The following is a 19,374-nucleotide window of genomic DNA, read 5'->3' as shown; positions in this document are numbered from 1 at the left end:
ATTTCAGAAGGGTTGGTGGTGCTGTAGACATTTTGAAGGCATAGACAAACTTCTCACTCTTCGCGTGTGGCTGATTTGCTTTACGCCTACAACTGTCTTAACAGGATTTAAGTTGACATCTAAGACCCGACCTGGCCGTTAAGAATCTCTCCACAGAGGAGAGTGACCCAAAGTGTTGCAGACCTAACATTAGTGGTGCATGAGGTGATTTTAAGTTGTTCGTAAATGAACACTGTACCACTTCAATAGTCGTACATTTATTTTGAACACTATGGTAAGCAATGCTGGTAATGAATTTCCTCTTTAAATATATTTGCAACAAGAGTAAAAGTAGGTTTAAACAACATTGAGTACATTAACTATTGGTGATAGATATGGCAAAATTCATCAAGGTGTTAAACAATGAGTGAGGCTGGGGAAACATTGATCAAGTCACCCACCTGCTTAAAATTTTTCAATGATTCCCCATGTTTTTCAGGATAAAGTTCAAATTTATTAACATGGGACATAAACCTCTGTTTCCAGTACTTTTTAAGCATTACCCCCGAATTATCTGCACACCTCAGAGTCCAGTCATTGGAAATTCATCCAACAGTTCAGGTTAGATGGGATACACACACACCCCTATTTATAATGTTCCCTAATCTTCAGTTGTAACACTACCCACACCTCAAAACATAACTGTGACCTAAACAAAAAATTCTGTTCAAATGTGGTAGGAACTGAAATATAATTCACATCAGCTACATGAATAAATTCCAAGTTTATTTGTATTTTGCGCCACTGCAAAATTTCCTACTAAGCCGTACACTCCAAAGTAGGACTGCCATCTTGTGGACAGATCTAACACTTTCACGTCTTACCCGTGTCCTACCTACTTCAGTGACTGCTGCTTGTATGAGGAGGAAGAGTGTGTGTGCAGTTGAGATGGGATGCCATTATTAACATGTGTGGTATTGGTAGGTGTTGTACATTCTCCATCTTACGCTTTTCTTCGGCTCCCAACCAGTCTTATAGCTAATTACATAATTATGGTGATAGAGAAGGCTGGATCCATGAGCTCCAATTCTCATTTTGTGTGTCACTCCGTATACCTTTTGAATAATGCTTGTAGTAGTAAGTCCCCATAATGGAGGGAAGTAGTAAAAGAATTCAGAATGGAAGACACAGAAGGAGAAAGTGGGTGACCAAGAGGATACAAAATAAAGGAGAAAAAAGGGAGGGAAGAAGCATTCTCTAGATAAGGCTCCAGATTTGCTTATATCTCCTTACTCATTGCTGTTGCTTATTAAGTGTATTTTTAAAATCTCTTCCTCTTTTAGGATACCCATGACCCAGACTCGCATAAAAACAAGAGTGTAGGTGACAGAAAACCTTGACATTTTTCCAGGTTGCCTTACCAGCTCATGTCATATTTCTGCCACAATGCTAGAATTCCACTGTGGAAGAAAATGAGGTCCTTGAAACTGTTTCTGCATAGGAGACATTGCAAGCCCTGGGAGAGAAAAAGCTTTGTTAGTTTTCTTACTGTAGAGTCAAATCTGACTCCATGGAGCCCAACTTCTGCCTTGAGCTGCATGCAGTTGGGTGGGTGCATGTGTGTGGGGGTGGGTGGGGAGGAAAGTCAGGAGGAGGCTATAGTGGGGGCAGAACAGACTCCAGGAAAGTGGTTTGATCCTATACTTGGGAACATCACCTTGCCTCGTTAGGGCCAGGGCCAGAGGCATTAATCCTGGCTCCTCCTAAGTTATTTTTCTGATGGTCGGCATTTCCTTCCCTGTTCCTCTCAGAATCCCTTTCAGGAAAATACCACTATAGCCTGGAGTTTTTTCTCCCTTCTTGGAACTTTACTGTCTTCTGTTGATAATTAATTTTTCATTCATGTTTTAGCTCCCTTAATTAGAAGAAAGAAAAAAAACATTATTGGCATTTTCAGACAAACAGAAGTTAAAGGGATAGTATAATGAGCTCCTATTTACCTAATGCCCAGTTTCAACCAGAATCAACATGTTTTCCTTTCTTTGATTTTTAAGCTCCTTAGGGGAGAGAACTATGACTTATAAATATTTAAGGTGGTTACAATCATAATTGGGGTGGGCATGGTTATTTAAAATTTTTTAAAATAAAGACTTTACATTTTAAATCACTAATTTTTAAATTAGTACACTAAATTGTGCAGGGGCCAGGGGCATGGTTATTTTTGATACCTCACTTAAGAGGTCAAGATCCGAAGTCAAAGCTGCTCCAGTTAAAGTTTATTCTCCCACTGTCTCCTGGATCTGTGCATTTTATTTAATTTTTTAAAGATTATTTTTTTATTCGTCAGAGAGAGAGAGAGAGTGCAAGTGCACAAGCAGGGGAAGATTGTAAGCCTTAATTTGAGAATCCCCTGGAAGGCCTAGCCCATTTTGCCCCAAAGCCAAATACTCATCAGAATCATGTGGAGTACTTGTTAAAATGCAGATTCCTGGGTACTCCATCATTCTGACTGAATCAGAATCTACTGGATTTGGAATCCAAGAATCTTTATTTTAAAGAAATGCCCCCCAGGTGAATCTAATGCATAGTCATAAAGTCTGGGAACACCAGCCTAGCCTCTCCCTCTATGTGGTGATTAGGATATAGCAAGAGTATATGTCTTTACATTTTTGTTGCACAAACACAAAGGACAGAAAACTTACAGTCATTTTTATGCACAGAAGACTGGTGGGGAGGTGTCAGATGGTGGTTGAAACCACTGTTCAATTATCTTTATAATTTTGAGTTTTTGGTTGGTTTGTTTATTTCTGTTTGGGCAAAGCCAGGAATACTTGCTCCAGTGTGATCTAATGAAATAATTTTCTTCTTCTTTTTTTTTTTTTTTAGATTTTATTTATTTATTTGAGAGAGAGTGAGCGAGCGAGAGAGAGAGAACACAAGCGGGGAGGGGCAGAGGGAGAAGGAGAAGCAGACTCCTTGCTGAGCAGGGAGGCTGACATGGGACTCAGTCCCAGGACTCCAGGATCATGACCCCAGCCGAAAGCAGATGCTTAACTGACTGAGCCACCTAGGTGCCCCATGAAATAATTTTCTAATCCATATTCACGTTTGATTGACTTCACGATACCAAATACCTTCAAGGCAGCAGAAGAAATCACTGTTATTAAAGGCCCTCAAAGGGATGGGTAAGGAAAAATACTGGGTTGATAGAAGGGGGAAAAGGCTCTGTTTACTCCCATCTTGCAGGGACCTGGAGACTCCCTATAAATTTAATTAATCCCAGTTAGAGAGGAAAAGTTTTACCCGTCTACCCCTATTAATGTCAGCTTCCCAGGATACTGTGAATTTATAAACCTCACACCTGCTGAAACAGAACTCATTTATGCTCTCAAATTACGAGTAACTCCTAAGAAGCCAAAATAATTTAGGCTTAAGCCATGTTCTATAGAACTACTATGGTAAGAGCTGGAAAGAAACTGTACTGGCTTCACACAGTACCCAAGAAAGGGAAAAATAGAAATGGTCTCTGATGGAGTCAGGTTTGTCTGAAATCTCTCAGATGCCTGAATTTGAATGCTTCATAATTATCCACCAACTCTAAGGTCAAACACCTCCTATAGTTTTAGAAGGTCCTGGTACCACACTCACCTTTCCCCAGGGTAAAGTCCTTGCTAGGTATGTGGTAATGGATAGTCCCTTGGTGCTCATGCCTTAGGGAGCTGAAAAAGGGAAAGAGGTGTGAGGGATAAGGTGAAACAAGGGCCATTTCCGGGCACATGTATTTTTTAAACCAAAGCAAAGGCTAGAGTCAATTTAAAAGAGGGAATAACTCAAAGCTCCTAATTTAAAAAAATATACATGTTACTTGCAGATTTATTTTTCTAGTCACACGTCATTGCCGACTATATCCCCACTGTCCCTATTCTATAAAAATGCACAGAGGTGGGAACAGGAAAACTGTTGGAAGGAGGTATGGGTCAGTTTTGTGTCCCTGTATTTGCACCAGGGAAAAGTTTCAAGGCAAAAAGGGGCTTCTCCCACTTTAATTAGACCAGCAATTACATGGAGTAAGAAAAACAAAACAAAACAAAACAAAACAAAACTATGGTAGGACAAGTATGGGAACAGATAGCAAACAACATATCACTAATCTAAATTCTGAAGTTGAATTGGTCTTTCCAAGTGCAAATCTGATTATGTCACACTCTTGGCTTTCAGCAGAAGTTTACTGAATACCTACTGTGTGCTAGGCAACTGTGCAAAGCATGGGGATATGATTAACCACAGAGAGAAGACACAGGCATGGGGACATATAGGCTGGTTTTCTCTAATAGTGGCCTGTCATTTACCTAGAGAGGACATGTGTACTGTGCAGACATTTATTTGTTGGTTGTATGTATAGTTAAGTCCCTCACATGAATTCTACCTGAAAAATGAGAAGAGAGCTGTTAGTGCCAGTTAGCATTTCTTTTTTTTTTAACATTGTTAAAAACATGTATTTTGATATAGTCTATGATAAGTCAGTTGAGGTTTCATTCTGCCACAGATTGATCTGAGAAGAGCCCTGTGCCATTCAACTGGTGAACACCTAAACAATGTCCCATCTTTATCCCAGCCAGAGAGCACAACTTCCATGTTGTTCCTGTCCATTGATTGCATCCAAATCCAGATAACCTTTATTCCCAATGTTAGCTCAAAACAGTTGGTTCAGGCTTTCCAGGATCTGCAACTGCACCCTTGAATCCCAGGTAAATCCCGAGAGGAATAAAGCCTCAGCAGATGACAAACTGGCCACACTCGATGAGCTGCTGCAGCTTCTGCTTGGCCTCTTGGCTCAACTTCACCATTGTGACCTAGTTGGCAATTCTTGAGCATACCTTGACTAAGGTAGCCAGGAGAAATCTTAAATATTGGGATTGATAATTAATATATGGATAATTATTTCATAGCTAGGAAGAATTATCTTGTAGAAAGTAGTTAGAATCATAGGGAGAAGAAAGCATAGTAATTGCTTAATGACAAAGAGGGACTGAGGGCCTTACTAACTCTTAGTCTTACATCAATGGGATGAAAAGTCTGGCAACACTAGGGCTCAACAGAAACTTAATTGGGAGGGTCATGCCTAAGCTTTAGTATTTAGTACGTGGAAAGTTTGTTTCAATGAGTATCTTCAGCTTTGCTCCTCTTTTGCCTGCTTATCCGTCTTGATTTTGGCCTGTAGAATGTAAGCACTTCCACACTTATTTTTGGGATCCTCGCCTAGATGGCCAAGGCATGTGAACTTCCCATTTACTATGATAGCCAGTCTTGAACACAGATCCTCACATTCTTCCATATTGGGAAAATAAGGAACCAGAGGGAGGTAGCGCTGGAGAGGCCAACCATGGCATGGTGAAGGCTGGAACCCTCAAAGAATCAGGAAAGTTCTTTGGTAAGACTGGTATTTAGGACCCATGTAAGATCTGGGGAACCGCTATTGACTACATTCTCTTATAGTAAAAATAAAAACAGAAACCAAGAGGCAGATGCTTAAATCTGCAGTAAGAGCTCCAATCTCTTTCTTTTTCATTTTTTGGACAGAGTGTTCCAAAGATTTCATCTAAGAACTGTAGGGAATTTCTTCTGGCAGGAATCACAGACTGTAATTCTTCCAGGGACATTAATAGGCCCTGGTAAGGTCATTATTGACCTACGTTCTTGGACACAATCACATGCCTGTGGCACCAAGTGTAACCCCCCTCTCCCCCGTTCTTCAAGACACAGGCCACACCTATGGGTGATTATGACAATGGCCTTGCCAGACTCAGGGGCCCGTGAGACTGTGTCCCTGAGGAAATGTTGGGCCACAGGACCATGCCAGAAGATGGCTTATAGAGGAAGATGATGTCAGGCCTTTCTAACAGGGCAATAACTGTACTTAGCTTATGCTTGGTGCCATCACTACATAGGGAAGGGTTTAAGGAGGAAAGAAAGCAAGGAAGAGAAAAGATTATAAATTATGGTAATTCCTACATACACCCCAGATTCTGAGAAGCATATAAATATAGTGAAATGTCCCCTATCCTTGTCCCCAACACATACACACACATATGTGTATATATATTTAACACGTAGACAAGCAACCTCATGTATCTCCACTGTTGACAAACGAGTAAATGAGTCCTGGAAGCAACTTAGTGTGTTACATTTTTTAGTCATTCTGCATGAGAATTTGACCTTTGGTTAATTCTTTTTATGTTCTCTGGGCAACCAGATAAAGACATTACCTATGTTACTAGGTTTACTAGGCTATACTGCTTATGGTAAAAATGATCCCTGATTGACAAATTACACCTGGACAAGGAGAACGATAAACACCTGACAAAGAAGCTAGACTTTGGGCTTTCTTGAGGGCAGTGAACTTCTCCACTTATAATTGGGCCTCTTGTGGGGACTCTGGAAGTTATGCCTATGGAATTGCTCCTATGGAGCTTCTAAGCCAGGGAGGTTCCCACACCTATGCAATGTGGATTTTGTTCTCTTGCACCTGAGTTGCTGCAAGGACTCACACAAGAGCAGCACCTGCTGCTGCCCGGCTGCCGTGCTGCATTTCTTTCCTATGACTTTCTGAGTACACTGGTACCAAGCATGGCTTATGATAATCCTGTGAGTTGAATATTCACTGACCCTAAGACCAACCTGGTGGGCTTGCAGAGGATCTCAGAGCCATAGAAAAACACAAATGGGTGAAGGTTATAGAAGGGACTGATCAGGTTGGAGTAGTTCTCATAGATGGGAATCTGGTTTGAATGGACAACCAGGGCCTCTTTTGCTTAGAAACATTCTCCTTGCTTGGAACAAGCTTTTCTTCAAATAAGAATGGCTGAGGGAGAGGCTGTGCTGGCAAGGCAGTCCTACCTGAAGTTCTCCATATTTATCCTATACTAGGCTTCTTGAATGTATAGATTGTTTTTCATCAAATTTGTAAAGTTTTAACCCATTATTTCTTTGAATATTTGTTCTGTCCTTTTCTCTTTCTCTTCTCCTGGAATTCCCGTTCCATGTGTGTTGGTGTGCTGAATGGTATCTTACAGTTCTCTGAAGCTCTGTTTATTTTTCTTTCCATAGTTTGGCTCTTGTTGATAATGCTGCTTTGAACTTCGGGTGCATATACCCCTTCGAATCTGTATTTTTGTATCCTTTGGGCAAATACCTAGTACTGCAATTGCTGGATCATGGGGTAGTTCTATTTTTAGCTTTTTAAGGAACCTCCATACTATTTTCCAAAGTGACTGCACCAGTTCATACTCCTAGCAACAGTGCAAAAGGGTTCCCCTTTCTCCACATCCTCACCAACATCTGTTGTTTCCTGTGATGTTAATTTTAGCCATTCTGACAGGTGTGAGTGGTACCTCATTGTGGTTTTCCCTGATAAGTGATCTCAAGCACCTTTTCATGTGTCTGTTAGCTATCTGGATGTCTTTGGAAAAGTGTCTTTTCATGTCTTCTGCCTATTTATAAACTGCATTATTTGTTTTTTTTGGGGGGTGTTGAATTTGATAAGTTCTTTAGAGATTTTGGATACTAACCCTTTATCAGATATGCCATTTGCAAATATCTTCTCCTGTTCTGTAATTTGGCTTCTTGCAGTTTTTATATTTTCAGGAACAACTTTTAAAATACAGATTCCTTGAAAGTAGTTAAAACGCATTTGGGCTTTTTTTTTTTTTTTTTTGATCATCAGATAGGATGAGTTTTGATTAACCTGACCATTTAAAAAAATAGTTACTGATCAGTTTAAGTTTTCCATTTTTTCCTGGGCCCATTTATTTACTTATAATGTCTACATATAATAAAAAATTGTATGAGACAAATTAAATTTGGTCCCAGTTTCAGATTGACCAGAATGGCTGATGAGGTGGCGTACTCAAAAACAAATCTGCCAGAAGCCAAGCTGGTGTGGAAACAAGGGGCAGATATTGGGAGACAATTCTTCCTGGGTCTCTCGTACTTCTGCACGACTTGCAAACAGAAGCACTAACTGCCCTTTTGTTTTGGACTATTTTTGCAAGGTTGATTGTACAGCAAACAGCCTTGAAGAGAGATCATATCTCCCTCTGGGCCAAAGGAAACATTTACTTCATTTTTAGTATAAGAATGTTTCCTTCCAGAGCAAAGGTAGGGCAGGTTTATTTATGGCCCATTATAACAGATTTGGGTTCCATAAATCCAGGGTTTCTCTACTGTAACATAGGTCACTGAATGTACAGGAGTTACCTGGCTCTCTTTGTGTTGCCTTGTGAGAATGAGGGATTAAAGGACTGGTACAAATATAATCTCTGACTACTGCTATTGCTGTAACAAATTCTTGTGTCTCTAACCCAGGATTCCAATGTCTTCTGTCAGTATTTGTGAAATTGTGGTAGGCCAACTTGATAACTTTTGTTAAAATCTCAGACCCTTTACGGTTCAGTTCTTCACAACAGGTCACTTATCTTAATCTCCAAAGATTACAAATTTTCTTCTTTGGGGGTTCAATTTGTGTATACAAATGTACACACACACAGAAAGATACAGATGGAGAGGGAGAAGTCCCTCCGTGTATCTAATTGCAGGCAGCAATCTAGACAAGACACAATGGTCACTGGCTGGAACTGAATCTCATAGCACTTTTATTTCTTGAATATTTTCTGCTTTATCGATATTAGCAATGGTCAGGAAGACTTGTTCCAGTGTTATCTGACTGACAGAATAGTCTTCTAGATTGAATAGCACTTTAGCTTCCTCCAAAATACTAAACACCTTTAACAGAAAAAAAAATATGGTATTACCATTGTAATATCCCCAGTGACCCTTTTCCTCACCCAGTCATTCCCCAACTTCTGCCAGGTGTATGCTTACGGACAAAAAGACACAGAAGGGGGAAGCCAGAAAGTAGAAGGAAAAGATGGTTGGAAAATTAGAGAAGGCAGTTTCCATCCTCATTTTCTTGAATATGGAATAATAGAATTTAGGGTCAGAAGTCTCAAACTATAGGGGCCTTTGAAAGGTAACAAATTTTCTCCTCTGCCAGTGCTTGAATCCCAATGCTTCCTTCTATCAATCCTCTATTACACATAACACTAAAGAGTATGATTTCTATAATCACCTTTCCCCAGCAGATTTCCTCTTTGGGAATGTAGTAGCTAATAATCCCTCGATGCTCCTGGTGTATGATGTTACCTAAGAAAGGAAAGTAACAGAAGATAAGAGTGATACAAAATAAGAGTTTTACAAAATTCCCAAATAACTACCATTCCAATTGTCCATACCAATGGAAGAGAGAATATATGTTAATACAAAAGACAATGCAATCCCAAAACCCATTCTCTTTCAGTATAGTGTCATTTTGTTAAATATTTCAATAGATTTACTTCCATGTGAAGTATGGTCTTAATACATATAGTTTGTAAAAATTATGGAGGGTCAGGTAATCACAGCAAGCTCATACATTTACTTTGCAAACCTGACTTATATGAGTCCTAATGTTCCATTGTCCTGAAACTGCTCACAAAATTTTGGTGTGGTTTCTTTCTCCAGGTGTGTGTGTATGCATGCGCGTGTGTGTGTGTGTGTGTGTGTGTGTGTGTGTGTGTTTAGGGTAGGATTTCTATACTATTCTTATGACTAGGCAGTCTTCATCCTAAAGAAAAGAAAAAAGTTATAATAATAAAACACAAACGTGAAGGCATTCACTGGAGAAATGGGATATTACAGCTTTTGAAAATACAGTAGTAATATGTAGCCATTCCTAATTGAGAGGATGCACTTATGTTATTATCACACAATTGGAGATTATTACAAATGGAATTAATTGGAATTAAAATATTTTTTAAAAGTACATATGAATAATACTGATGAGAGAGAAAGGGAGAGAGAGAGCACAAGCCAGGGGGAGAGGCAGAGAGAGAAGGAGAAGCAGGCCTCCTGCTTAGCAAGGAGTCTGATGTGGGCTTGATTCCAGGACTCTGAGATCATGACCTGGGCTGAAGGCAGACAGTTAACTGACTGAGCCACCCAGGTGCCCCAAATGGGCAAAAGATTTAAACAGATACCTCACCAAAAAAAATATGTATAGATGACAAATAAGCCTATGAAAGATGCTCAAAATCATTTGTCATTAGGGAATTAAACAATTAAATTAAAATAACAATGAGACATCACTACACATCCACTGGAAAAGCTGAAATCCAAAACACTGATAACAAGAAATACTGGCAAGGATGTGGATCAATGGGAATACTCATTTATTAGTGCTAGGAATGCAAAATTGTACAGCCATTTTATTTTTTATTAATATTATTTTTCATTTTTAAAAAAAGTTTTTATTTTAATTTCATGTACAGCCATTTCTAGAGACATTTTGGCAGTTTCTTCCTTCTTTCCTCCCTTCCTCCCTTCCTCCCTCCCTCCCTCCCTCCCTCCCTCCCTCCCTCCCTCCCTCCCTCCCTCCCTTCCTTCCTTCCTTCCTTCCTTCCTTCCTTCCTTCCTTTCCTTCCTTCCTTCCTTCAATCCTAAACATTTTACTTCTTTATTTGAGAGAGAGAGAGAAAGCAAGCATGTGTAGGGGGAAGGGCAGAGAGTGAGAGGGAGAAGCAGACTCCCCACTGAGCAGGGAGCCTGCCTCAGGGCTCCATCTCAGGACCCATGAGATCATGACCTGAGCCAAAGGCAGATGCTTAAACAACTGAGCCACCAAGGTACTCCATCTTTTGCAAATATTTTATCACAGTTTGTGGTGTTTTTTTTTGCTCACTTGATAATGTTTTTCATAGAGCAGAAAAATTTAGTTATTTATTTTTAGACAGAGAGAGGGAGAGAGAAAGAGATAGTGGAGGGAGTGCCAATGGTGGGCAGGGACAGAGGGAGAGAGAGTTCCAAGCAGGCTCCACACTGAGTGGAGCCAGACACTGGGCTTGATCCCATGACCCTGAGATCATGACCCAAGCTGAAACCAAGAGTTGGGGGCTCAACCAACTGCACCAGCCAGGTGCCCCCCTTAATTTTTTTTTAAATTAAAAAAAATTTTTTTGATGTAAAGTTCGATGATTCATTAGTTGCGTATAACACCCAGTGCACCATGCAATACGTGCCCTCCTTACTACCCATCACCAGCCTATCCCATTCCCCCACTCCCCTCCCCTCTGAAGCCCTCAGTTTGTTTCTCAGAGTCCATAGTCTCTCATGGTTCATTCCCCCTTTTTGATTACCCCCTTTCTTTATCCCTTTCTTCTCCTACTGATCTTCCTACTTCTTATGTTCCATAAATGAGTGAAACCATATGATAATTGTCTTTCTCTGCTTGACTTATTTCACTTAGCATTATCTCCTCCAGTGCCGCCCATGTTGCAGCAAATGTTGAGAAATCGTTCTTTTTGATGGCTGAGTAATATTTCATTGTATATATGGACCACATCTTCTTAATCCAGTCATCTGTTAAAGGGCATCTCGGCTCCTTCCACGATTTGGCTATTGTGGACAATGCTGCTATGAACACTGGGGTGCATATGGCCCTTCTCTTCACTACGTCTGTATCTTTGGGGTAAATACCCAGTAGTGCAATGGCTGGATCATAGGGTAGCTCAATTTTTAACTTTTTAAGGGACCTCCACGCTGTTTTCCAGAGTGGCTGTACCAACTTGCATTCCCACCAACAATGTAGGAGGGATCCCCTTTTTCCACATGCTCTCCAACAATTGTTGTTTCTTGCCTTGTCAATTTTTGCCATTGTAACTGGCGTAAGGTGGTATCTCAGTGTGGTTTTGATTTGAATTTCCCTGATGGCTAATGATTTTGAACATTTTTTCATGTGTCTGTTAGCCATTTGTATGTCTTCATTGGCTGGTGATGGGTATTAAGGAGGGCACGTATTGCATGGTGCACTGGGTGTTATACGCAAGTAATGAATCATGGAACTTTACATCAAAAACTAGGGATGTACTGTATGGTGACTAACATAATATAATAAAATATTATTAAAAATAAATAAATAAACATAATTTAAATAAAAAAAGAAATAAATAATCTGAATAGGACTTTATCTATTAAGGAAATTGTCTCAATAATTGAACTTCCCAAATAGAAAGCACCAAGCCCAGTTGGGTTTACTGGTGAATTCTACCAAACATTTAAGGGAGAAATTATACCAATCATCTACAATAACTTTCAGTGGATAAAAGCAAAGGAAATATGTCCTAAATTATTCAGCATTGTCTTTCATTAAGATTTTATTTATTTCTTTGAGAAAGAGAGAGTGCACAAGTGAGGCGGGGGCAAAGGGAGAGGGAGAAGAAGACTCCCCACTGAGCAGGGAGCCCAACACAGGGCTGGATCCCAGGACCCCAAGATCATGACCTAAGCTGAAGGCAGATGCTTAACCAACTGAGCCACCCAGGCACCCCTCAACATTATCTTTTTTTTTTTTTTTTTTTTTTTTTTTTTTTTTTTTTTTTTTTTTTTTTTTTTAAAGATTTTATTTATTTACTTGACAGAGATAGAGACAGCCAGCGAGAGAGGGAACACAAGCAGGGGGAGTGGGAGAGGAAGAAGCAGGCTCATAGCGGAAGAGCCTGATGTGGGGCTCGATCCCATAATGCCGGGATCACGCCCTGAGCCGAAGGCAGACGCTTAACCGCTGTGCCACCCAGGCGCCCCTCAACATTATCTTAATACCAAAACTAAACAGGGGTGCCCGGGTGGCTCATTTAGTTAAGCATCCAACTCTTGATCTCAGCCTAGGTCTTGCTCTTGGGGTCAAGAGTTCAAGCCCAGCTTTGGGCTCCACGCTGGGGAGCCTACTTAAAAAAAAAGGAAAGAAAAAAAACCAGACAAATATATCACACTCAAGTGTGATTTATCCCATGGATACAAGGCTGATTCAGCATTCAAAACAGAACTAATAAAATCCAACACGTCAATAAGCTAAAGAAGAAAATTTACATGATTATATCAATAGATGTAGAAAAACCATTTGACAAACTCCAACACCCACTTAGGGTTTTCAAAACTTGCAGTATACTAGTAACTGAGAGGAATGTCCTTAATGTGATAAAGAATGTCTACAAAAACCTACAGCTGTCAACATACTTAAATGCAAGAAACTTGAAGCTTTCCTGCAAGGGCCAGAAATAAGGTAAGGATGGCCCAGCTAACCACTGCTCTTCAACATTGTACTTGAGATCTCAGCTAATGCAATAAGACAAGAAAAGGAATAAAAGACATACAGATTAGGAAGGAAGGAATGTGTTGTTGTTGTTTTTCCACTGATGACAAGATTGACACATTAGAAAATCTGAAAGAATGGACCAAAAACTCTGGGAATTAATAAGTGGTTAAAGCAAGGGTGCAGGATACAAGCTTAATATACAAAAGTCAATGACTTTCCTGTATACCACCAAGGAACAAGTAGAGTTTTAATTTGAAAACACAGTACCATATATTTAGCACCCCCCAAAATGATATACATAGGTATAAATCTAACAAAATACATAGAAGATCTATATGAAGAAAACTACAAAACTGATGAAGGAAGTTGAAGAAGAACTAAATAAATGTAGAGATATTCCATGGGCATGGATAGGATAAGTAATTTTGTGAATATCATTAAGCTGATTCTAAAGTTTATATGGAGAGGCAAAAGTTGAAAAATAGCCAAAATGATATTAAAAAAGAAGAAGTTGGAGGACTGACAGTACCTGACTTCGATATTTAATATAAAGCTACTGCAATCAAGGCAGTGTGGTTTTGGGGGAAAAATAGACAAATAGATTATGGAACAGAATAAAAGAGTCCAGAAATATGAAGCCAAGTGATCTTTGAAAAAGGAGTACAACCTATTCAATGAAGCAAAGATAGTCTCTTCAACAAATGATACTAGAACAACTGGGTACCCATATGCAAAAAAATGAACCTAGACACATATCAAACACCCTTCACAAAATTAACTCAAAATGCATTACTGGCCTAAGTGTAAAACTATAAAACTCCTACCAAAAAAACAGGACAAAATATGGATTACCTTGAACATAGCCATAACTTTTTAGATACAACACCAAAGTCACAATCCAGGAAAAAAATAATGGGTAAGTTGGATTTCATTAAAATCAAGGGGGGGCTTTGATTTGAATTTCCCTGATGGCTAATGATTTTGAACATTTTTTTCATGTGTCTGTTAGCCATTTGTATGTCTTCATTGGAAAAGTGTCTGTTCGTATCTTCTGCCCATTTTGTGATTTGTTTATTTGTTTCTCGTGTATTGAGATATGTCCCTACTTCTGGTAACTTTGTCTTTACCTTTTTCTTCTTTTTCTAGTTCCTTGAAGTGTAAAGTTAGGTTGTTTATTCGAAGTTTTTATTTTTTTCTTAATGTAGGCATTTGTAGCTGTGTATTTTCCTCTTAGAACCATTTTGCTGCATCCCATAAGTTTTGATATGCTCTGTTTCCATTTTCATTTGGTGCCAGATATTTTTTTAAAAAGATTTTATTTATTTGACAGAGAGAGAGCCAGTGAGAGAGTGAACACAGGCAGGGAGAGCGGGAGAGGAAGAAGCAGGCTCCCAGTGGAGGAGCCTGATGTGGGGCTCTATCCCAGGACTCTGGGACCATGCCCCAAGCCAAAGGCAGACACTTGACGACTGAGCCACCCAGGTGCCCCTGGTGCCAGATATTTTTAAGTTTCCCTTTTTATTTCTCCTTTGACCCACTGGTTGTGCAGGAATGATTGATTGATTGATTGATTTTAAGATTTTATTTATTTGACAGAGAGAGACAGCCAGCGAGAGAGGGAACACAAGCAGGGGGAGTGGGAGAAGAAGCAGGCTCCTAGCGGAGAAGCCCGATGTGGGGCTCGATCCCAGAATGCCGGGATCACGCCATGAGCCGAAGGCAGATGCTTAACGACTGCGCCACCCAGGCGCCCCCAGGAGTGAATTATTTAATTCCTACATATTTATAAATTTTCCACTATTTCTCATGTTATTGATTTCCTGTTTCATACCACTGTGTCAGAAAAGATAACTGGTTTATTTTTTTCTTAAATTTGCTAAGGCTTGTTTGAGACCTCATAGAAGATAGAGCCTGGAGAATGTTCCATATGTGTTTGAGAAGAATGTGTGTTATGTTGTTTTAGGTTTATTTGGTCTATTTTGTCATTCAAGTCTGCTGTTTCCTTATTGATTTTATGTCTGGATGATCTACCCATTGTTCAAAGTATGGTATTGAAGTCTCTTACTATTATATTGTTGCTTATTTCTCCCTACAGATCTGTTAGTATTTGCTTATTATATTTAAGTACCCTGATGTTTGGTGTGTATATATTTATAATTGTTATATCATCTTGATAAAATGGACTCCTTTGTCATTATATGACCTTCTTTGTTATTTGATACAGTTTTTGACTTAAAACGGAAATGAATATAGCAATCCTGATCTCTTTTGGTTCTATTTGCATGGAGTATCTTGATTCATCCCTTCACTTTGAGCCTGAGTCTCTACATCTGAAGTAACAGTCACCACCTCCAGTCTTTTCTGACTGCCTTCAGCAAAATACCTTCCATCAACCAGTTAGGGATTCTCAGATCCTTTCAATGGTACGCTTGCTTCATACTACTTGTTCTCTTTTGGAAGTGAATTCTTAAGACTATGACTTCTGTCAATCCTGCTATGCTAGGCTAAATGATGACAGTGTACTATTTGCTTTCCATAGCACGATGCTGTATGCTCAAATTTGTGTACCTTCTTCCAATCACATAGATTTGGACCAGCTTTCATTGTGTGCACATCAGCCATCTGCAAAGACTCATTCTTGACATCCTTGGGGTTGCACATATGAAGCCAGCCACAGGATATTGATTTTGTGTGGGTGACTTGCATGGGGCATCATTGGTGTTTGTGGACCAGCTAGGGAGAACTGTAGTTAAGGTGTTAACAGCAGCTCATGGGCAGGCTTTTTGATGGGGTCTTCAAAGTGATTTGTAGGATCTGCACCCCTTTGATGACCTCTGAGAGTCTTGGCTGCTGCTGTTCTCCCAGCTTGTCTCTGCCCCAGTCATGCAGTGCATTTCAGTATTCTGGATGGAGCAAGAAAAAAGTGGATCTCTTTGCCAGTGTCCCTCACAACTTGGGAAGTCAGGTGCTTACTCATTCATTCTTACTTTCTCTCATGGGGGAATTGTAGGCAAAGAAGGTTTCTTTTGGCACTGAGCTGTGCCACCTTGTGGTCAGGGTGACACTGGTAAAGTCAAATTGTTTCTCTTACCCTCATCAGTATGACCAAACTTGGACTTTTCTGCTTACTGATTTACTGGAACTTCTCTACTGGACTCTCCAACTTCCACAAAGGGGTTTTGCATGTGGGTGACTATCAAAATTGATGTTTTTTGTGAAGAAGATAGTAGAAAACTCCTATTTGGTCATTTTGATTACGTCACTCTATTATTACTTTGAACACATTTTTATCTTTTAGGTCAATTAAGAATAAGAAAAATAAATGTTTTCATTTTTATCTTTACTTATTCCTTCTCTGATGCTCTTCCTTTGTTTATGTAGATCTGAGTTTCTGGCCTGCATCATTTTCCTTCTCTCTAAAGAACTTCTTTTAACATATCTTGCAAGGTAGGTCAACTGGCAAAAAATTCCCTCAATTTTTTTCTTTTCTTACCTGGCAAAGTCTTTATTTCTCCTTCACAATGAAGGGTAATTTCTCTAGGTACAGAATTCAATGTTGGTAGTTTTATTCTCTCAAAACTTTAAATATTTCACTTCACTCTTTGCTTGCATTTTTTTAAATGATTTTATTTATTTATTTATTTATTTATTTATTTATTTATTTATTTGAGAGAGAGAGCGAGCAAGCATGAATGGGGGAGGAGCAGAGGGAGTGGGAGAAGGAGACTCCCCACTGAGCAGGGACCCTGATGCAGGACTCAATCCCAGGACCCTGAGATCATGACCTGAGCCAAAGGTAGATGCTTAACAGACTGAGCCACCCAGGCACCCTTACTTGCATGGTTTTTGAGGAGAAGTTGGATGTGACTGTTATCTTTGTTCCTCTATAGATAAGGTGTCTTTCTCCTCTAGTTTCTTTCAAGATTTTTTCTTTTTCTGTGATTTTCTGTAGTTGAAAAATGATATGCCTGTGTGTGGTTTTTTGTTTGTTTGTTTTGAACTTATCCTGTTGATGTTCTCTGAGCTTCCTTGATCTGTGATTTGGTGTTGACATTAATTTGGGGGAGATTCTCAGTCATTATGGTTTCAAATATTTCTTCAGTTCCTTTCTGTTTTTTTTTTTCTGGTATTCCCATTATGCATATGTTACACCTTTTGTGGTTGTCCTACAGTCTGCATATTCTGTTCTGTTGTTGTTGTTGTTGTTTTCTTTGGTTTTTGTTTTTTTGTGATTCTATTGATACATCCTCCAAGCTCAGAGATTCTTTCCTCGGCCAGGTCCAATCTCCTAATAAGTCCATCGAATGCATTCTTCATTTCTGTTATACTGTTTTTATCTCCAGCATCACTTTTTGGTTCTTTCTAAGGATTTCCATATATCTCTTATATAGCCCGTCTGTTCATACATACTGTCTACTGTATCCATTATAGCCCTGAGCATTTTAATCATAGTTGTTTTCAGTTACTGGTCTGATAATTCCAACATCCTTGCCATGTCTAGTTCTAATGCTTGTTCTGTCTCTTCAAATTGTGTTTTTTGCCTTTTTGTATGCATTGTAATTTTTTCTTGAGAGCCAGACTTCTTGGAAGAAAGGAACTGTTGCAATTAGGCCGTTAGTAATCTAGTGGTGTGGTGTCGGGAAGGGGAAGTGTTTTATAGCCTATGTAACTCTCACTCTTTTACTGAGCCACAAAAGCAGAATGGAGGGCACCTGGGTGGCTCAGCTGGTTAAGCGGTTGCCCTCAGCTCAGGTCATGATCCCAGAGTCTTGGAATCGAGTTCTGCACTGGGCTCCCTGCTCAGCAGGGTCTGCGTCTCCCTCTCCCTCTACCATTTGCCCCTGGTCGTGCTCTCTCTCTTTCATGCTCTCTCTCTTAAATAAATAAATAAATAAATAAATAAATAAATAAAATCTTAAAAAAAAAGAATTATCAAGGTTGAAAAACAGACTTAATCTCAATAATTTAATTCTAGATGAATACATATGAACAGGTTTGTCTTACTGGTTGACCCCCACAATAGACTGGTGAGAGCCTCTACTATTTTGAGAAAGTATATGCTAAGAACTCATAGATAATAACAGAGAAATTATTCAAAAACTCAGTATATAGTCAAAAGCTCAGTAAAAAATAACTCACAGGAAGGGTTAATCATTGAGGATATGAAGGAAAACAATATAAAAACAACATAGTCATCACAAGGCAGCCCTGCCTACATTACCTGGGAAAGTTGCTGCCATGAATTCTTTGAACTTCTCTAGTTTATCTTCATTGTTTCCAAACTTAATCTTTGCTGTCAGAGTGTATGCATTACCAAACTTGTTCTTGAGGTGCTGAGGGCTGCCCAGGCACTTGAACCTCCCCTTTACCATGATGGCCAGTCTGGTACAGAGAGCCTCACATTCTTCCATGCTAGGGAGACAAAGGAGATATGGATGAAGAGATTGCCTTTCAGCAGGCAAATTCCATATCTCAAAACAGAGCTAGGATTGTAACGTAACAAACAGTTGCAGTATGAAAGCTTGGTAATGCAGATAATTACCACTAAGACCATATTTGGAAAGAGGAGATCTTAAGATTCAAAGCAGTTGATTCCTAAATAACAATAGGAACAGTTCCTTAACTTCCTATCTTCTTCCATTTCTGGATTACTGAATTCAACTGAGGATTCTTGGCATCAGTCAAGAATCAGACTCTACCCACGGGCCTGCCTACATAGCTCATATACTTAGGCATTCACTGCCTTTATTTCTGGCTCCATCTAATTCCCTCCCATACTCTTCCAATTCTCAACCAAGCTTCCCAACGGGTCCTACCTGTGGGAAGTTATAATGATAGCTTTGCCTCTTTTACACATCCATGTAATTGTGTCCCACAGCAGGCGCCTGGCTACTGGATCTAAGCCAGTAGATGGCTCATCTAGGAAGACAACTGAGGACTTTCCCATTAGGGCAATAGCAGTATTCAGTCTACGTCTGTTTCCTTCACTTGATTGTCAAAGGAGAAAGTAGAGGAGAAAGAAGATAAGGGTATACGTGTCATTAAGTCATAGGAATTAGCTCATGTATACAGAATGCTGATTTGATATGACTCACAAAGCAGCAGGCCCAAGTCCAGATGTATATATCAATTCATTTTCACTGAAATGACTTTTTTCTTGGTAATTTATTTCAGCATCATTATTAGTAAAATATTTTTGTTTTAGGGAAAGA

The 19,374-nt window shown here is 39.5% G+C and overlaps 1 protein-coding gene and 1 pseudogene across 1 annotated transcript in view; both read right to left on the bottom strand.

Moving 5' to 3' along the window:
• Positions 1–1,482: 1,482 nt before the first annotated feature.
• Positions 1,483–4,826, bottom strand: LOC113267988 (mitochondrial import receptor subunit TOM7 homolog; annotated as a pseudogene).
• Positions 4,827–7,873: 3,047 nt separating this feature from the next.
• Positions 7,874–19,374, bottom strand: part of LOC113267547 (phospholipid-transporting ATPase ABCA3-like) — a 178,948-nt gene continuing 167,447 nt past the window's right edge. The window contains exons 28-31 of the mRNA XM_057314873.1: positions 18,979–19,149; positions 18,384–18,574; positions 9,107–9,180; positions 7,874–8,760 (exon numbers count right to left, since the gene is read on the bottom strand). Coding sequence (XP_057170856.1) covers positions 8,620–8,760; positions 9,107–9,180; positions 18,384–18,574; positions 18,979–19,149 — 577 coding nt within the window. The 3' untranslated portion in view covers positions 7,874–8,619. The remainder of the gene's footprint in view (positions 8,761–9,106; positions 9,181–18,383; positions 18,575–18,978; positions 19,150–19,374) is intronic.

Source organism: Ursus arctos, unplaced genomic scaffold (assembly GCF_023065955.2).
Source record: "Ursus arctos isolate Adak ecotype North America unplaced genomic scaffold, UrsArc2.0 scaffold_2, whole genome shotgun sequence".
Taxonomy (NCBI): domain Eukaryota; kingdom Metazoa; phylum Chordata; class Mammalia; order Carnivora; family Ursidae; genus Ursus; species Ursus arctos.
This window is presented reverse-complemented; position numbering and strand designations above follow the sequence as displayed.